General features: G+C 35.9%; 2 protein-coding genes across 3 annotated transcripts in view; one reads left to right on the top strand and one right to left on the bottom strand.

Annotated features, from left to right (window-relative positions):
* Positions 1-2015: 2015 nt before the first annotated feature.
* Positions 2016-10433, bottom strand: LOC124176657 (DC-STAMP domain-containing protein 2-like). The gene is made up of 9 exons (XM_046558222.1): positions 10322-10433; positions 8167-8442; positions 7063-7213; positions 6735-6894; positions 6178-6441; positions 5850-6063; positions 4672-4987; positions 3750-4057; positions 2016-2500 (listed from the first exon to the last, which is right to left on the bottom strand). Exons 1-9 carry the CDS (start codon positions 10423-10425, stop codon positions 2056-2058), a joined length of 2238 nt encoding a protein of 745 aa, XP_046414178.1. The 5' UTR covers positions 10426-10433; the 3' UTR covers positions 2016-2055.
* A 1080-nt stretch (positions 10434-11513) lies between these two features.
* Positions 11514-20678, top strand: part of LOC124174956 (unconventional myosin-Va) — a 28704-nt gene continuing 19539 nt past the window's right edge. The window contains exon 1 of one of the 2 annotated variants that reach the window (XM_046554655.1): positions 11514-11770. In XM_046554655.1, the coding sequence (XP_046410611.1) occupies positions 11744-11770 (27 nt within the window). In that variant the 5' untranslated portion in view covers positions 11514-11743. The remainder of the gene's footprint in view (positions 11771-20678) is intronic. The other variant, XM_046554656.1, reaches the window with a different exon arrangement.

The raw sequence follows: 20678 nt of genomic DNA, 5'->3' as shown, positions 1-20678 counted from the left end.
TATATTCCAAGTATTCCGTGCATTCGATGTCGTTGAGATTATCTTCGTGCCACTCAGTTTGTTCGTGTAATTCCTATCGGTACATTCGGTTCTCCGTGTTGGTCCATAAGTTGCCATTTCATTGATTTCGTTGTATTTAGTTTTCTCGACGACAGGCTTCAAATATCTGAATTTCATCAATCATAGTTTTTTGGAGTTTGGAGATATTCGTTATGTTTTTAGCTAAAAAGATTCAAAATTACCTTGGCAACTCTTTCGTTTCAAACTTCTTTTCATGTGGATATTTCGTGAACGATTCACCTTGAATTGTTTTCCTCATATTGCGTTTCTTGCCAGTTTTTGAACCAACCTTCTTCCATCTCCTGCGATGATAGTTATTGCTCCTATAGTTGGCTCCGGCAGAGACTGAGTCTTCTTCCAAGTATTGAACCTTTTGCATCCGGTCCATTTCAGGTAAGCAGACTTCACTCACGGTTGACGCGTATTCCCTTGGACTTAAATTAAGTTCCACCAAATCGTTAGAATCCGACAGTTTTAGCAACGGTTTGCAAGTTTGACTCTTTTCAGGTCGTCTGAAGGCTGCTACTGGAAATCTCGGCCTCGTATGCATCACGTTTACAATCTTGTCAAATATCGATGACCTCCTCTTCTCGATGCTAAGTCCAGCACATCGCGGATCACACTGCGAATATTTGGGTATATAAAGCCTTAGATAACAGTTATGGAAAACACCAATTGATGAAAAATTTTCAAGAATACGATAAAAGTCTTCGACGCAGACTTACTCCTTTCCTTGAAAATGGTCTCGACAAAATGGCGACGATTTTCCTGACGCGATTGCGCTTTTTATTCCTTTTCTTCCGTTTTTTAGGTAATAAGCTCTTTTCTTCGTGTCCTTCGCTTACTTCTTCTTGTATGATTTCCTCCTCGTCAACCTCTTCGGTCGGTAGGGATTCAGTGTCGGCTATGGAAGCTGATGAAGTAGACTCGACATCGATGAGTTTTTCCGTTACTCGCGAATCCTGCAAGTCTTCATTCACAGGACTTTCCTCGTCCGTCGACGAATCGTTAAAAACCTACCGTTGTGATAGAACATAGGCGGAGAATAGACAATTTACATTTAAACATTTGACGGTTCACAGTACAGTATACAAATCGAATTTTGTACTTTACGGACTAGAGATAAATCAGCAGGAATAACGAGCAGAACTACCTGCAGAGTGACATCATCCCTAACTTTCTGAGCCTCGATATCTTTGTACGGTTTTCGTTGTTGCGTGACGTCGACATCTCCCGGTGACTCGTCTTGGTAGGCTTTGGATAAAAGACAAGGAAATTGAAATCGACGTGAATCTAAAACAGGGATTAATATGCATTTACAGTAACTGTAATCCGTCGAAGATGAGCTACAGCTTTCCGACTCGTCAAGCTGTTTTTCTTCTCTCACTTTCTTTACCAGAGGGTCTGTTTTTCTTTTACGCTTTTTGTGGTCGGGTACTTCTTCTTCCTCCTCAAGTTCTTCCTCGTCTGCAACATCGTCTGCATTTTCTTCTTCCTCTTCGAATTCTTCATCATCTGCAACATCGTCTACATCTTCTTCTTCCTCTTCAAGTTCTTCGTCATCTTCAACATCGTCTGCATTTTCGTCTTCTTTTTCGTACTCTTCTTCATTGACTTCATCATATTCTTCTTCGCCTCCGTCTAAGAAAGCTTTCTCTTCTTCGTCTCCGTCTAAGAGAGCTTTCTCTTCTTCATCAATCACTTTTTTCTTATCCTTTTTCATCTCTTTTTCAAGCTTAGCCTTGACGTATTCTTCTCCTTTTCCATCATGTTCTTCTGCTTCTTCTTCATCTTCTTCTTCTTCTTCTTCTTCTTCTTCTTCTTCTTCTTCTTCTCCTTCTTCTTCTTCTCCTTCTCCTTTTTCTTCTTCTTCTTCTTCTTCTTCTTCTTCTTCTTCTTCTTCTTCTTCTTCTTCTTCTTTTTCGTCTTCGCCTTCGTCTTCTTCTTCACCCTTAAATTGTTTCCTTTTCAAAGCATCTTCTCTCAACTTTTCGATCAGCTTTTGTCCACAAGGTAGCGGTTCCTGGCCATCTGAAGAATCTCTGTATCGACATGAGCAACGAGCAAGTTATTTTCAGTGTCAGCATCACGAGGCACTGATAAATTGATCTTATACCTTTCCTCGCTTATGTCGGAGAGATCACCGTAATCGATTGGTTCCATGCAAATAGTGCAGCGGTTTTGTAAATCTGCAAAACACTGGACACAGAATAAGCCTATGCAGGTTGGCTTTGGACATTTTATCAGAGATTGATCCTCCCGCTCAACGGCTCCGCACAAAAGGCACGCGGCCTTCTCTGCTCCGCAGCAATGCCGCAAGATCGGACAAATCGCCACCAGTCGTTCCCGGAGGGTCACTCTCTCAGTCTTCATCTTGTCGGACTTGGTGAATTTTCTTCGCAATTGTCGCCTTGCATATTTCATGAAACTACCACGTGACCTGGAGGTGGAGCACGGTGAATTTTTGTGAAAAGAAATGGAAAAGGTGCAATACAAAACTTTCGGTAATAGTCAAATCTTGGACCACGTTTTTATTTTACCGACGGATGCAGAAAATCGTATTTCACGCGTTTTTCTTCGCCTTGACAAAGAAAATCTTTCAAATTTTAGGAAATTATAGATTTTATGATCATATTTTGGAAAAGTTGATAAAATGTACAAATCATATGAGATTTTTTCGTAACTTGCGGTAAACTAATCATCAGTCAGTCTGTGTTCAAAGATTTTAGTGTATCCAAAGTATCTCGTAGGATATAACAAGATTCCGTGAGGTTGACGATAATTTCGAAGGATTTCGACAGATGTCGGATGTTTTTAGGGAATTTAGGGATTTCATATGATTTCAGTGATTTTAGGTGATTTCTCAGAATTCTACAAGATTTTATGTGATATCAAAAGATTTTTTCATATACGTGAAAAATACTCTGCGCTTCATGGATTTAGAACTCAGGTGCCCGACATCCCGAATTCAAAAGGTAATTGCGTCCCAAACGTAATTGGGTTTTTGTAAAACATTTATATTTTTCTCTAAAATCAATATATCATATAATACTATACCATATTATAAACAAAACGAACAATACTTACTTTAACAAATACTACCATGTTTACAAAAATATTGAATCAAGTGCAAAGGATAGACATCAATTATAATAGATACCAAAAGCTTAAAACAACAGAAACTTTTGAAACTGAACCCAAACCACCCCAAATCTAGTCGTTGGACACCCATTATCTGAACGTCCTATAGTCTATGTCACCCTGAAGCTAAATTTATATAAAAGATGTTTTTTTCACCTGACTCATCCATCTTTTTAGACGAATACTAGAACTAGGATTCCCCGTTTCACGAAGCACAATCGGCTCTTTTTGGTGCCAATCGCTTCACACCAAAATGAACCCCTGCCAGTCCGGCCAGTTTGTTTTTATAACAATTTCACGAGATTTCACGAGTAGTGTACATTAGTTTAGTCAATTTCAAAATCAAATGAGCCGCTGACGCAAGTATATATTCAAAATGTTTCTGTCAAATTTCCAAACTTTTCTTGATAGTCAGCATAAGTGCGATCGTAAACACCTTCATTACCCAAACTTTGAAGTTGTTTCTTTGCTCGAGAGAAAAAGAGAAGCCAAATACGACTGGATGGATGTGTCAGTAAGGTAAGAATTTGAACCAGGAAACCACATACCTGATTATGTGATTGTACAGCCAAACGGCCCTTTGCCTGGCGCGATCTGGGTGATAGTAGCACATCACAACGTGCCTCAGCCTCAGTCCGTAGGGCTCGAAAACGGCCATGATCCAGCAAAGAAATATCAGTGATACGATTTGCGTGTATCTGTCTAAATCGGGGGGAATCGGGTCTGGCAAGCACGGCATGGTGTCCATGTTGACCTCAGTCCCCTTGGGCGAAAACGCTCGCACAATACTTCGATACAAATCAGCCAGAAATCCGGTTCCCGACACGTACACTCCCACAGAATTCGGTGTTTCGACCTGCAGATTTTAACGACGTGATTTTAGGGCAATATGGCGTCACATCGAACAATCAGCTGATCGTTTTAGGCTAATTTAATAAAGACCGTAGCACAGAATACTTCGTGCAATCTGGTAGACTCCCGTTTTATGACATCGATGGATGCAGGATGAAATACGCAGGGAAGAATAGTATATTATGTGACAAGTGCGAAAAGTAGGCAATGTCTGAACGAGGGTAGCTCGCGGTACGAGCCGAAAACGAGTACTATAATCGCACAGGTCAGATATCACCTATCCAGAAGTGTCACACATGATATTTATGATAACACCTGGACGTAAAGCTTATTTCGAAAAATACCGAAGGAGCCACTAACAGCATGTAAAATTAATGTTAGGTAACTCGCCCTTACTGACACAGTCACTAACAGTGGGTGATATTGAGTTATTTGCAAATGCGGATACGCTAAAAATAGCCCTAGAACAGAAAGTAGAACATTTCTAACGCGTGCATGCGCCACCTTTTTATTTCCGGATATCAAACTTTCCAAGCAGGTGTTGCAAAAATACTTAAAATTCAATACTCGACCAAAATAGTGTGTGAAATAGGTGAATTACTTCCCCACATTACTTACCTTCGACTCGAATCGACCGTGATATCGTATTGTGCTGAGAACCCAGTATAAACTGTAGTCCGCTACCATGTGGATTCCGAGTTTGAAGGTCATGAGGCACAAAAAAACTGCAGACTTGGTAAGCTTGATCTTTTCACTCTTAATTAGAATTATGGATGTCAAAGGTATGTACTTGTTTTTTTCTCTTCGATTTAACGGCAGTACCGTTTCTTTATCAAGCCTCGCTCTTCTCAGATCTATTTCTCGCAGGTCATCAGTCAGATAGCGATTGTCAAATCTCTCATTTGTCAACCACTTGTTTCGATAATATATTACTCTATAAAAACAAATAAACATTCTGCCACATCGTGATTTCTCAGAATAATTATGAAGCTTCATAATGATTATGCTTTAGAAAATATTAAAATATTGCAAGTTTCAGAAACGTTTTAGACAATTCCGACCTTCGAGAAAAATCATCAAACTTAAATTTAGAATTTCTTCAACTATCAAAGAAAACTCATGCATTTCTTTCATATTGGAACAGGGTCACTGAAACTTTCGGCAATTTTCTAAAGATTAATTTGGCATCCTTAAAAATTCCCCGATGGTCTGAAATTTCTGCAAATTCTAAAATTGTCGATCATCACAAATTTTTGTAGGAATTCCGTACTCTTTTATTAAAATTCATGGATATTATGAAAAGTTATACTTTTCAACGAGACTCATAGAATATGCCGTGAAAAAAAATGTATGTTGTCTGAGTGTGAAATTATAATTACTTTCATAGAAAATTGTACATCATCTTAATTTTTTGTGGAAACCAGTAGTTTTTTACGTCGTTCCACGAGTTTGTACGAATGAATTTATTTTTTCTGTGTCGAAAATTGGAATTATTTTTTATTGAAAATTGTATATTTCTATAATTTCTCGTAGAAATTTGTAATTTTCTATGAAAAATACTACGGTTGTCGACGATTTTCCACTACGTTTTACGCTTTTTGTCGATTTCCTACAATTTTCGAATATTTCCTACAATTTGAAACGAACTGCATTTTATTGTAGTTTAGCGTAGAAATTATTTTCACCAGGGCATGCCCGCATTAAAGATCCCAATATCAAAACTCATTTTCCTTCGTGGTAAGCTTAGATATTTTTTAAGAAGTATACAGAGATTTATAAAAGTTGTACTATATTACCTAAGCATCATGAACAGGAAAAACAAACTCGTTACGACAGTCATCCAATCAAAAACGGTCAAGAATCTATCTGTTCTGGATCTTATCTCCGTCACAATTCCCGTAGCAACTTCAGAGATACTCTTACTCTGGTTTGTCTCAAAATGGAAGGAGTGTGAAAATTTAACCTTCACATAAAACATCGCCTTTACATGCTTCGTAAACTTGTTGATTTCTGAAAAGATACAGTTCTGGATTATTTACAGGAAATATTTTTGATAAAGCAAATGTTTCCTATTTTAAATACAATTTTCTACGTAACATGTGGAGCGAAAAAATGTGCAATTACTTTTCCTCACGACATCGATGATGCTATCCGAGATAAACGACACCAGCATGCAGATTATGTCAAAGGGTTTTACTATCCAGCATAGCAGACCTGCAATGTATGCCAAGTTGCATATCGCGCCAAAAAAAGGACCAAGCGAAGCTTTACAATCAGCCACAGCTCCGTCAAACACCTTTTCGCATCGCTCAAAAGGTGTGCCCAGTTTCTTGTTGCATATATTCATTATGCTGCCGAGCCATTGAAACACGGCTTTAATTACCTTAACTGAAATCAGATGATCATTGAATTTTTGTTATTACATTCTAAAACATTTATTTAAACGCTTTTCCCCCAGATTCTATCAAGCAAATAAATGAATAAATTTTCACAAAACCATATCGACTTTCCCTCTGACTTTGATATATTTTTACAAATTTTTAAATTCAGAAACACAGGAAAAATCTTGAACAAAAATTTCTTTGAGAGGATTCGCTATTGGTAAATGGAAATTTATGATTAGTTTTTCTGCCTGATCTGAAATAAGTCGATTTACACAAAGTAACAGCATTGAAACTCACGTATGCTTAGCACGATTCTTTTTACAGCTAATAACGTCCGTTTGATTTTCTTTATGACTTTTTTTAAGGATTTCATGACCTTAGCTATCGCATCTCGTAAAGCATAGAATGGCTCTTTAATCAGATCGACGATAGCTCTTACCGCAGCTTTCAGTTGTTCCTAAAAAAACATACACAACTGAGAAAAATTCTGTGGAGTCTTTTTTTTTTATATTGCATGTATTTCGAAAACAGTACAGGAATTATTCTTTTCTTTTCATTATTTTTCCCCGTTCTTCGGTAAAACAAGTTGTGTAAGTAATTTAAAACTATAATTATTATTGATTACTTGTCCGCAAGCCAGCGATTCCGATAATACACCCATGTTGTTTAACGTATTTTTTGCTGGACCAGTTAATGCCAGTATGAAAGCGTAGGCCATAAGGGCTTGGCGTCCACGTTTCGAGAAGAATTGCGGCAGGAGTAGGAACACTACACATCTGTTATAAACGGTGGGTTTCAACGTTAAATTGTAGTTCGAAACGTCAAGAAGCTGAGTTCTATAGCGTGTTCATACTATCCTTTGATCATTTATCAAAGTGATTACTTTTAATTTTCTAACTGGAAAATATTTGGAACAGCGAAATTCTGTAAAATTTGTATCAAATTACCAAAAGTAGTCGAATCATATGACAGTAATCAGAATAAAATCATAGATATTCATAATATCAAATCTTGCAGGGGGTGTAATAAGTTAATTCAAATTAATAAAACACCCAGTGTATAGACTGTCGGAGATATTTTCTCCACCAGGAACATTATTGTAAAGTGATGTACACAGAATAAATACTCGATAATAAGGATCTTTCAATTTATGAAACGCCATCTTGCGACAGTAGATGTGGCACAATAGCCGACGATCGTATTTGATTCTGAAAGTCGTTTTTTTGGAACGAATTTCGATTTACATTGACTTAACGTCATAAAACGGAGGCTCCACAGCTAATACGGTGTTTTATGTGCATTGATATTAAAAAAGATTGACTAAAAAGACCCCCTGTTACTCACGATCGATGCCATGTTGCCATAAGCACGCCAGAATCGAGAGGTTAATTAATCACTCATCGATTTTGATGTACGCCTGATTTCAAGATTACAAGGATTTCAAAAGATTGCAAGAGACTTCATGGGATTATGAAAGATTTTAAAATATTTCAAAAGATTACAAGAGACTTCGTGGGATTTCAGTAGACTTCAAAAGATTTCAAAAGATGACAAGAGACTTCGATTTCAATAGATTTCAGACGATTTCAAAAGTTTTCCAGAGAATTCAGAAGATTTCAGGAAATTTCACATGATTTCCAGAAAAGTTTACACCAGATTTCACGAGTGATTAACCCTTCGGCCAGCATCAAATATCCCAATACCACGAGAAAAAATACAGTTCGAATACCTGACACGGTTGGAAAACGCCAAGCCGATGGTTAGAATAATCCCCAAAAATGAGCTGAACAGCGTTGCGGATGACAGGGTGAAGTTCAATTGGAATATGAAAAACATGAAGAACATGTAGGTGAGGAATATTCCACCAAGAAATCCGAGAACGCTTTTGAGGACGTAATTTTCAAACGTTCCATCCGTTCGCAGTAAAACTGCCTTTTCATGAAACCAAGAATCCTTTGGACAAGATGCCAAACTTTTCAGCCAATTTTTGAATCTTAATATCAGGCTAGAAATCAGAAAAAAGAAATTACCGATTCCTATCGAAAGTATGCAAATTTGTTTTTGCACAGATTTCGTTAACTGAATGCTAATGAATTGGATTTGTGCAGGGAAAAAATACATTTCTGAGGCGGGAAGAACATTTTTTTAAATTTGCTATAGTCGCAATAGATCATAGCAGCAGGGCTGAAGTCCAATAAATCGACAAAAAATGCATTGACCGAGGAAGCATTGGAAAAGCAGCTGGAGATTCCTCCGTTTTTTTTTTTAACACTTTTTTGACGAACCCACGACGAATTGACTTTGAATCAGAGTGGATAATTTCGTAAAACGGCGGTTTCCAATGCAAAGCAACTGGTAACTCTGCTTTCAAAAATCATATATACATATAACAATCAAGAAGAGCCGCTTAAGGGAGCTTTCCAGTGTGACAGCCCGAAAAATCGCTGTTTTTCGCGATTTTTTTTTTTAAAGAAAAAATAATCTAATCGGTCTGGTTTTTTTTTTGTATATTAATTGGGTATTGAAGAATACAAAACAATTTTTATAAGATCGATTTATTTATTAATTAATATCTATAAAAATGATGAAACAATTGTTGCAGAAAATGCACTTGGATGTGGTGTCCACGTTGGGGGTCACAATTTTGATCTGAAACAAAAAACACAAAAAGATTATTGATCGGTATATAATTGGCTTTCGTGCTATGGAGGCTTTTTTCTTTTTTTTTTTTTTTGCAAAAATGGCGCCGGTTTGAAAAAAAAGTATCGATTTTAGCATTTTTTTTGGCAGTTTTTTTTACAAAAAAATAGGAAGATGTCAAAAAAAAAAAAAAAGCTTCCATAGCACGATAAACAATGACGTTAAGAATATTGTGTAAAAAATCCAACTCGATAGCTTTAAAACTCTGCCCTCCAAGTTGGACACCGTTTTGAAAAATGCTGTTTCGAGAAAAACGCGTTCAAAGTTTCAAGTGAGGAAATTTTAGGTAAATCGTTTACTTACGGTCAATCAGCGATGCCAGGTCCGTACAATATCCCTTCTGCTTCTTCGAAAAGATCGTGCTCAATGGATTGTTCAGTCCGACGAGCTGTCCTCGCCTCTTTGCTATCCAGGGACGCCTGGCGGTTTGCTTGGATGATGCGCGCATTCTTGTACTTAGCGGCGAAATCTGCGGCGCTCGGCCCTATCGTGCATCCCATCGTCTTCAAAATTTTTAAAATTGGGTCGTAACCTTCATTGAAGGTGCACACAGCACACTGCGTAGCGATTTCTACTATCTGCTTGCCGCAGAATACGTGCTTTGGGGCTAGTTGCCACACACAGTGATTGATTGATTTTCCCGAATTTAGCACGCCATTCGCTTTTTTGTTGAAAATTGAGTGCGACAAAAAAATAAGTCGCGCGACTAATTTACGGCTAATTAACGGCAAATTATGCAATAGTCCGAATTCACATTTTCGACAATTGGCGAGCCAAGTTCATGTACGTGCAGGTAGGAACGAGACAATAGAAATAACGGTCGCACGGGCAGACGGCCGACGCGGCAGCTGTAGCGCTCCGTTGCCTTCTTCCAAAAAATGCTGTACAGTAACCGAAATAATCTGAATTTCGGCATGAAAATTTCAGGGAATATTCGGAAGAGTGTATACTATTCGATAAAGCAAAAAAAAAAAAATCGATTTTTTGAAAATTTCACACTGGAAAGCTCCCTTAATCACAGTAAAGTCCAAGCTGTCCAATGCTCCCTCTTTCTGTCTGAGTTTTTTTCCTACCGATGTCTTGGACTTTAATCTCGAGTGACTCAATTTCTTGGGACGATTGACAAATCGTGACTAATAAAAATAACCAAATATTTACTAGGCATATTAGACTTGATAACATACAGTTTCTTTTTGTAACGAATCTTCTGCCTAAATGTGTAATGGATCTTGGCTCCTTTAGAAACTTCTATAGATCTCATTTTCTCGTCCTGATACAGAAGTTTCATTTGCTCAAGCCGCCTAGCTTTCAAAGTCAATTGAAAGAAAGCCATTTTTCAAGTCACACGATTCACTTCCAATACGTATTTATCTATTATACAATTCACTATTGCTCAGACATGATTTTATCCGATTATTACTGCTAGGAAATTAACTGAAGTGAGGTTAATCAATGACATTTAATGAATTATACACCAGTAAATAAGATCCACTCTACTCTATTTCGATAAACAATTGCCATCATATTCTCGGTTATTTTATTCATCATTGCGTGTGTACCTATTTAACATTTATAATATCGAGATGTAGGTATGAAACGTGTAATGAATCGCGTTCAAGTTTGTCAATAAAAAAACAAATTGAATATTGACACGAAAGATGTTTTGGTTGCAGCTTAGTGATTATTGTATATTGTAGACAAAAGTTGAGTTAATCAAGTTTGTCGGTAAAATTTTCTTTCCTTCATTTTTTGATCGCTCGAAAATTGCTATTATTAGGATATTCGGTTTAGAACAATATGGCGTCGCGTCGAGCGATCAGCTGATAATTTGAGGCTAATTAAACGGAGCGCAGAAAACGTCGTTTAAGGTGTTCGACCCTGATTTTAAGTCGCTAAATCGACGTAGAGAAATACATACGGTGAAAAAACACTTTCAAATACACTAATTACGACACCATCACAATTAGTGTTGCATATTCACTGCCACCAAATGACACCTTAGTTCCGAAGTAACATGCTACATAGGTATGTCCAGGATTGTCAAAAATAAAAAAATGTCGAATAAAAACGAGAAAGAACAGAACGAAATGTGTGATGAAAATACGCAACAAAGAAAAGTTTTCGTGCTAATCGTATCTTGTAAGAATACTTCGACAGATTCCTGCATTTTCCTGCACCAAAGCAAGTCGACATACCCAACGTCTGTTGTCGCTGGAGTCCATATCGACGCGTTCTGGACCCAATCGACTTCGGCAGAGTCAAAACAGATCGCGACACCTGTCGCTGTAGATAGGTTCATCACCTGTGTGAAACAGGCTACTGTGGGGGGGATAAGGAAAGGAGAGGAATGGAGGAAGTGGGGAGAGCATGAGGCGTACAATGCCAACCGATAGTAAGCCACAAGCCCAGCTGTGAGCCGCAAGCCATCCGAAGGCTGATAGTGAGTCGCGATAGAATCGGTGTCGATTTTGTACGTGTTAAAGAACTCGGAACGAAACCTTCGCGCTCCAAAATGTTGTGACGCTCTTTACGCGCAGGATACACAAGGGATTAATGGAATTTAGTGAGAATCAGCAACGGAAATTGGACTCTTATCCATCGCCACCATGACGACAAGGGAATTATACGTTAAGGTAAACGGTGGATCGAATTCGCGGATGCAAAATTAATCGATCAATTCATATATTTCTTAGGTTTCTCGTTGTTCGCTTGTTTCTCATCGCATTCGCACACGCGCGTACACTTTCATCCTCGACTTTTGAACACGGTTTTCGGAATATGAGAAAAACAAATTCGTCTTGTCGACACGATCGACTGACGCGTTTAACTCTCGCAGTCTCCGTGGAACAACAGAAATAAAACCGGAACCGGTCGAAAGACAGAAAATTCGAATTTGCACACACAGCTGGCCGGCCGAATTATACTCCCGCATATTATGACGAGATGTTTACCTAGGTGCAATTCGCGAGGAAAGCTGCGATATCGATTTGCTCCGAAGTTATTTTCTCTACACGCTTATTGTTGTTATCGTTTATAATGCTGAGTTAGGCTCAATTGGGCGATCCATATTTCCGCTCATCGTCCACCGATTGGAAAATCATATATCGCTCGCAATTAGTCATTGTATTGATATGTTCTGACCAATGCCTTGATTACGCAGCTGGTCGATTCAATTGCAGCTTGAGAATATTTGAAATCTATTTCACACTATATTTTAACAAGGATCTGATTCATTCTTGCATTTTTGCGGTGTTCAATTATTTTCCATTGTCCAGGATCCGAAATTCGGTGTAAATTTTTTCAAGAAATTGGAATTGGAATTTGTACTAAAAATATCTACGGAATCAATCTACAATACCCATTGATGATGTTAAAGTATTATAACGAATTTTGACAAAAATGTCAAGGTAGGTTTTTGAAGAAGCTTGCTTTTTATAAAACTACAGAGTGTTTGGAAAAGTGATCAATTTTTAATACAAAAATGCATAATTGTGAAATGAAATTCAGTAGTTTTAATAGGTAGTAAATAAATGTTTGAAAAGGAGGGGACAAAAGATATGGCTAACATTTATTTCATTACATTTTTCTCCTGCTTCTTTTTACAATAAATTTATTTCTATACTTCGAAAAACATAACTGCAACCTTATAGATAGTTTTCATTAAATCTCGTTTTCTTCCACCAACTATTTCCACGAAATTAAAGAGGAAAGTGTGACCCAGATGAGTTATTGACGTTTCTGACGCGAGAGCTTTTTCGTCCATTCAGAGCTTTGGTATTCTGGAATCTAGGATGAAGAATAAATAAACCAGTCTTACACCGATGTCGAACATGGTTATTTTAACCGTCTTCAAATTTGATGCAAAACATTATCATTTAAATTTCGCAAACGCGTATTCTGCGAAATGCATTCAATGTCAGGTTAACATTAATTGTATCGACTTAATTGGGACATCCAAACTTATTTAGCTGTGTTTGAAAATTTCCGACGATTTGAAGCAATCCTCTGGTGAAAATGTTTTTTCAACAATCTTTGTCAACAATTGGTAAATGATTCGATAACCTCACAAAACTTTCATCACTTCGAAATATATTTCAAACGATCCTAAAAACTAAAAGAATATTTCTTTGCGGTATTATCAGAAATTTAATTCAGAAGATTTTCATATATGTATAAATTGTAAATAATTTTCTGTTAAAGACACATAAAATATTCGTAAATTATTTAAAATTCTGAAGATAGCACAGTTGATTCTGCAAATTTTCGGTAAAAATAATGTCCATCATCGCACGTGACGAATTATAATCAGTGTTATATTTTTTCAAGAAAAAAAAAAAAAAAAAAAACCAAAACATTTTCTCTTTCAAATCTTATTTTGAAAGGCTGAAAATGTATGAAAACGTTCGGAAAGGTATCTGATTATTACTGTGCACACGAAGTGTTCGAATCCTGGTAATTTTTTGGAATACACTTAAGATTAATAATCCAAACTGAGAGAATTCGGTTTTTTTTTTTTTTTTGTTTTTTTTTCCTAATCTGTAGGAAAGAATCAGACGAATATTTTGAATCTCGAACATATATCGTAAAGAAAAAACGTGCAGATCACGAAATCCGTAGTTGTAGATAGACGCATAGAAAACTTGACCTCGATCTGTTCCTCCGCGAATTTTCAACGGGGGTTGCGCCCGCACCGGCGACTAAGGGATGGATTCACGGGACTATCGATCCCTGCTTGAACAACTGAGCGAGCCTATTTTCCGACGATCCCAGAAGAATCCTAGGTTTGTTCTTTCGTCGGCATGCTCTAACACGCGCACAATTAAAAAAATTAAGGGACTACGTACAGTAATATTCGTCGATGCCTCAACTTTCCGGCTAACTTGTTTTCGGTCCGAAAAAAAATGAGAGTTCGTTTCTATACGAATTATGTGACAATGACTGGCGATGCCGCCGACGCGAGTGATTGGGAGTCATTGTCACGTAAGTCGTGTAGAATCGAAATCGCAGTTTTGTTTCGCACCGAAAACAAGTTAGCCGGGAGGTTAAGGCATTGGCGAATGTTACTGTTGGCTCACTATTTATTTGGAATGAAAATTTAAACGAGTTTTCTTTCTACATAAATTTTAAGTTTTGCCTCATCGGTCATTGGCACGTAAATTTGTCTAGAAAGTAAAACTTGTTTTTTTACCAAAAAAAAAAAAAAAAATAGTAAGCCGCGCGTAACCAATCGTTGAACATTACTACACCTAGAACAATTTAAAGCAGAGTCAATTTTGACAATTTTTTAATCGATGGTGATTATTTTGTGCGTAAAAAGTTATTAGGCACAAACTATGTTATACAGTTTGTCTATTCAGTTTAGTCGAACCGTACGTTACAGAATGCGAAATTTTTTCAAGATCTTTCTATAAAATCTCTGAAGTATTTGTATATTAGGTTGTCAGCTTCGTCGATTGATTTTCAAGAAGTTTCTAGTCAGACATTTTTACCAAGTCTTTATAATAAGCCCGTTAAGTTTTGATGAAGAAAATTGTTTTCTAAAATTGAGAAAAATTGCCAATGATTTTCTTAATTTGAATAAAACATTTACCGAATAATTAAATATTAAGGAAAAAGTGGAAGCATAAAATTATTTCAACGTAAATAAAGACGAGTAATTGCGAATTGAATTCAATCGACGTCATTGTTCAAATATCATGTTCAATACTGTCTGTTTATTATTTTGATAATTGTAAAGGCCTGAACGTCATCAGGCTGTATAGACCGATAATAACAAAACGTGTCGGCAATTAGATAATCACCGAACAATTCTTTTCTATCTTATCAAAACACGATACTTTCGACTCTGCCTATAACTCCCCTTATTGTACGCCTTTGAACATATGACAGCACATGAATGTATGTATCATATATAGTATGAATGCACATATACATATAGATTTCGTACAGTGTACGTTGAAAATCAAAAATTCCATAATTTGTGCAAAAAGTTTCCGCGTAAAACTGAAATTAGAAATATCACTGAAATTATGTGATTCATTAAAAAAATTCCGAATTTCGAATTTCTTAAAAATAAAGTGAAATAAGTGTGCTAGAATTTATAATTGAGACTTGGGCTTCCACAATTCTTAAATATACTATACATGTAATACATTATAGATATAATCTATAGTGTATGCGTAAGCGTGACGTGGAGGAGAATTTTATCCTTCATATTAACGGTACATTAATAAATACGTACATCATGTATATAATACATAAAATAGGCGTGCAAATGCGTGTAAATGAGTCAGTGGATCCGGACGTCAGGAATTCTCCACTTTTTATCGCCGGAAAAGATTGATATATACGTATGTGTACGTATAACGATGATAAGATTATGATATGTCCTGAATAATTAGCTAAGTTCGTTGGATGAATCTAGCTTTTTGAGACGATATTAAAAAAACAGAAAAATTATGATCAACGTACTTTTGTATTTTATTTTTATTTTATCAGACCGAAACGCAAATTAATGTTCATATTGTTTCTTTATCAACTCGATCTTATCGAAAAATGTATTATTGCATTAAAAAAAGGAATAAAAAACGTTTGTCATATATACATAGGTATATATATGTATAAATTACTGTTTTCACAATTTTACAATGATTTTAAAGCAAGTAAGATTTCGAAACATGAGTTTGTTTCGTTTTATTACGGGTTACTGAATTTCATACAGTTCGAAAATCGCGAAATAACGGTTTTTCCTCAGCGTGAATCGTTACGATAACGTTACTAACTTCAATATGATTTTTGAGTAGACAAATTTTTCGTGGTTTATATTAAATATACCTATCAATTTCGATACGAACGCGATTCGTCATCGTCAAAACAAACGTCGCGTAAATTTCTCGTATATTGTTTCGCTTTTTCAAGTGAGTTGTGAGTTTTTGTGAGATTAGCGATGAATCAGTCTACAATCACAACTGATTGGAGTGTATCTTAGTACATACAATAGTAACAAATAAGCGTACAAGAAACAATTATATTCTGAGATTATAGTATACTTATATTTAGATTATTATGTATAAATTTCATTCACTATTTGTGAATTTTAATTTCGACATTTTTGTAATATGCATTGTCATTGAATAAACTAAAACTAAGCATGAAACGTTGATGTATTATTAACACAAGTTCTCTCCGAAAACGACTCAGTTGGATCTCTTTATTTACTATTATTTAAACTATTCATTGAACTTTTTTATACATTTTTTTTTTAACAACGTTAATGTACAGACAATAATCTGCTACGAATTGAGTTTAGACATCAATGCTTCAATTGAGATGCAACTAATTGATTACTTTATACGCATTATTTTGTTGTTCACTTTTCTCGCCAAAACTTGACTCAAATTAAGTTGTTACTGCATCCAACGCCTCATACGTTATGTATTAAAAATACTGCAGAGTGTAAGTAATTATTTCACTTACCGAAGCGTGACTGTATTTAAATACTGTGCAGATCCAAATTCGTTATGGCAATCGAAGCATGACTCCTTATTATGAGTTCTCAGGTTCCACGCATAGTTGACTGTTTGACTGATTGTGAGACTCGTAGGTATACTTTAAAACTCGTGTGACCCACAAATTCCAATGAAACAGACTCGGTTATTAATAATTTCAAAGCCATTACATTACTGTATCATTTTTTTTTTTATAATTTATTTTACTAATTGAGAAGGACTTTTTTTGATATTTGTTGGACCGATTTACGCTGTTATGAATTATTTTGCTAGCGAATGAACTCCCTAAAAATTTCCGTCCATCGGTGATGTTTTTCAGCTTCCCTTTTCTCTGTTTTCAAAAAAAAAAAGAAGAAGTTATTGTAATAATTTAATCACCCCGAATGTGAAAAATTGAGCTTTCACTAGATCTCGAAATGTCGGAAAACTGACCTAGTGCAAAAAATTTATATTCTGAGTAAATTAGTTGAAAATTTGAAAAGTTTCTGAAAACAATTTCATCCAGAGCCCTATTAATAATAGTAAAAATATTCCAAGTAACTGTAAACTTGCGTACGATGTTATTACTCGATTCAAATGAGAATTGTACCCATAGAAGTTGGGCTGCAACGGTAAATTCCGTCTTGAATCTCGGATTGTTGATTCCTGATTCTCGCACGAATGAATTGTGAGCAGACAAAAACATCGTGGGAATTTAATCGTTGAGTTTCCATGAGAGCCACGCGCTAACGCAAATTGTAATTACCTGTCTGCTATATGTATAAATTATACCACATTACGACGTTCGCAAACCGTAGAAAGCTTGAGAACCGTTTGATTTAAAAAAAGAAAAAACCTACGATTTCGGTCCTGCATCATTCATGCACCTTATCATTCATTAAACATTTTCTCCGTGAACTCAGCCAATTTTTATTGCTGCTCCATTCGTTAGAATTTTCCAAAAGTTTGTCCGATTAAAAAGACTTTCTGTAAATTTTTACCGATTTTTGAATCTCAAATCCACTCGAAAACGGTCGATTTTTATTAATTTTTTCTTTGCGTAAACGTAACACAAAAATATAAGTTACAGTTGTTTTCTATCACTGTTTCAACGGATTTTATTGCGCAATTGCATCGACCTTGTCAAGTTAATTTTTTATCGAAAAACATGAAAACTATGCATTGTTTTTACTGCAGGAACGTTGTGTATAAGATTTTGTGACAAAATTGTCAGAAAAGCTGCCATTCGACTTCTGGGGTAAAAAAATTAAATGACAATCGAAGAAAATTGTACGCAACCGATCACACGATTCGCTTTTCCTTTGTTTCTTAGTCGCGGATGCTTCAAAATATCTCAAGTTTAATTCATTTTTCAGTAGACACAGTAAAAAATAAGCTGACATGTTGTTAGGTTCTACGCGAGAAAAATATTTTGTATCTCGGTTTTTGATTTCGACCGAAAAAATTCGGGGGAAAAAACGAGTAGGTCAATTTAACAATTTGACAATTTATTCCCACGGCAAAATTCATCGTCATTTTCTTGTTGTTGTCGTTGTTTTTTTTTCCCCCTACATTAGAAAACGAAATTTTTCAGTTTGACGTTTCAAGCGAGGCTTGTCGAGTCTTTTTATACCATAATTTTGAAACGATAGTCATTTTATTATGCAGGCAAAAACTACTTAAACATCTTGGCTACGTGCACAAAACGCAAAGTGAATGAGTTTCTTATCTACAGCATACCTGCCTTGTTACAGTCAGTTGAGATTACGGACGTGTGGATATAACGGACATAATATTACACGTGGAATTGCAGAACCTCCGATTCCACTCACTTGCAGCTGGTAAATCTCTCTGCCGGCGAAAGCTCGCGATTGTAATTTTTATACCTGTTTAATACGTAAACACACATGTATGTATTCGATTCCACTACGATTATATCTTAATCGCTGCAGATTACTCATATTTTATTAAAGCAAAATTGAGGAAAGTTCGATATTTTCGCCGATTTCGTTTTTTTTTTCCATAGTTTCAGATAGAAGAGATAAAAAATGGTGAGATAAAAAGTTGTTGAATTCATTGTGAGTATGACTAAATTACGTGATTTCTGTGTAAACCAATAATATTGAAAGTATTAGTTTTTGAATGCATGATTTTCTTTTCTTTTTTTTCTTCTTCACAATATTTGCTAGTTTATAACAAAAAAAAAAAAAAAATACATTTTTGCATTCAAATGCAAAGCAAACGACGTACGTATAGAAATATTATTGATTTATGTAGAATGACTGTAAAAAATTTTTCACAAATTTCAACAAGCTATAATTAACGACCACTTTTACTTCCGTTTCTGGTAAAACCGAACGGAAGATGAAATTCGGAGGGTTACGAAATTTAGGTAAATTGTTTTTCATTTAGCAAAACGATTAACTTGAATTGAATTTGAAAAACAACAATTCCCCTCCGACACACGAATTCTTGCAAAAGTTCTACTGTCGTTTTGGTTTTAATTTTGAAGCTGAACATCCAAAGTAACGGGATATTTAAAGCCGTAGGTGAAGAAGGATTAAAACCAGAATCCTCTCGATTTCAAATCGACGTAATCACTGCAGGCCGGTTTTAGAGATGCTCACTTTTCAGTGTGAGACTTTCATTCTCTGCACACTAACCGTGAAGTAATAAATGTAAATCTTGACTTCACGCGCTTCTGATTTCCATCGGTAATATTTAACCCCCCCCCCCCCTTGAAAAAGATGAAAGGAAGAGAAAAAATCCGACAAATACGGTACTTTTTTCGTCAACTCAGAATCACGCGCAAAGAGTTCAAACTGGACTCGCTTTGAATAGCAAATAGGTAAACTGGATGACGTCACTTACCGTTACACGCGAGTGGAGAAGCGGTTAAAAAGACTCGCTTAATTCAATGGGCAGTTTAAAGGCGCGCCTAAATCCTATCGTCTTGTTTATATATGTACACGTAGTAGACCCGATCAAGTGTAAACAAACTAAATGATAACTGAGTTGTTAGATACTGATTAAAACAATGTGTAACGTTGTTGTGTTAGATACGTAGAATTTAACGAGTATTTGAAAATCAGAACTGTTTGAAACGCGCCATTTTTCGCGCCGTTTTCGTGACGTCACCGTTAGCCGTATCTACCTGTAGGTTTTAATCCGTGGTATTAATACTAGGTTATGCTGGTATATCCAACAATAACGTCACGAACATGGCGCGGAATCGTAATGACCCTTGATCAATGATAGACAAAATTATATTTTGTTAATTACGTGATGAAATGAGACGATATTAAAATGAAAATTATGCTTGTAAGTTGTAATCGGAGGTGAATAAAATACAAAATGCATTTATATTTTGTGTTTTGGGCGGAATGGAATACAAATTACAATTGTAAATAATAATTAATTCCGTTATAATTAGCGGGTACCCGATACTGGTTTTAACTCTATTGATTTTAGAAATGGTTCGAATTTTGTTTCTTTCTGGCAAATACAATTATATACCCAGCACAATGAATACATACATGTAACTCGACTTTCTGCTAATTGAATTAATTGACTTATCATCACCATTCATATTGGCCAATTTGTTTGAAAATGAAATTCTCAAATATGATGGTGAAATTTTGAATACTATTAATATTTAATATTTATACATTCAATTTTTGCACAATATCGACGGTTGTCTTTTGTCCGAACAAGCGTAAACTACTCCTCTATTATTAAGACTTGAATTCGAACTAATTACCCAATAACGCTGACCCGCAGCGGTTGTAACTCCTGACCTTATCAAACAGCGTCGTTTTGACACATGACACTTGGAGAAAATTTCATCCCTGCCAGACGTAGGCGTCGATTGTGAAACCTTACAACACAACTTGTTTGCCGCACTTTGTTTGCCAACGTACGCGAATAATGTTACACATGTTTGTTTATTATCGTTACAGCGTATAATGTGTAACTTGTGTCTGTATGTAAAAGTTTTTTATGCATATTATTAACGTAATTTTTAATAAACATCAAGAAAGGCATTTAAAAAATT

The sequence above is a fragment of the Neodiprion fabricii genome, chromosome 2, assembly GCF_021155785.1.
Source record: "Neodiprion fabricii isolate iyNeoFabr1 chromosome 2, iyNeoFabr1.1, whole genome shotgun sequence".
Classification (NCBI taxonomy): Eukaryota; Metazoa; Arthropoda; class Insecta; order Hymenoptera; family Diprionidae; genus Neodiprion; species Neodiprion fabricii.
The sequence above is the reverse complement of the archived record's forward strand: the minus strand, read 5'-3'. Positions and strand labels throughout refer to the sequence as shown.

Excerpts from the sequence above, each read along its gene's own strand:
- LOC124176657 (XM_046558222.1), bottom strand. The coding sequence starts at position 10,425 with ATGAAACTTCTGTATCAGGACGAGAAAATGAGATCTATAGAAGTTTCT. Across the intron at positions 6,064-6,177 it reads CATCGATGTCGTGAGGAAAA|AAATCAACAAGTTTACGAAG; the intron begins GTAATTGCACAT and ends GTATCTTTTCAG. Across the intron at positions 2,501-3,749 it reads CTGTACAATCACATAATCAG|GTCACGTGGTAGTTTCATGA; the intron begins GTATGTGGTTTC and ends CTCCACCTCCAG.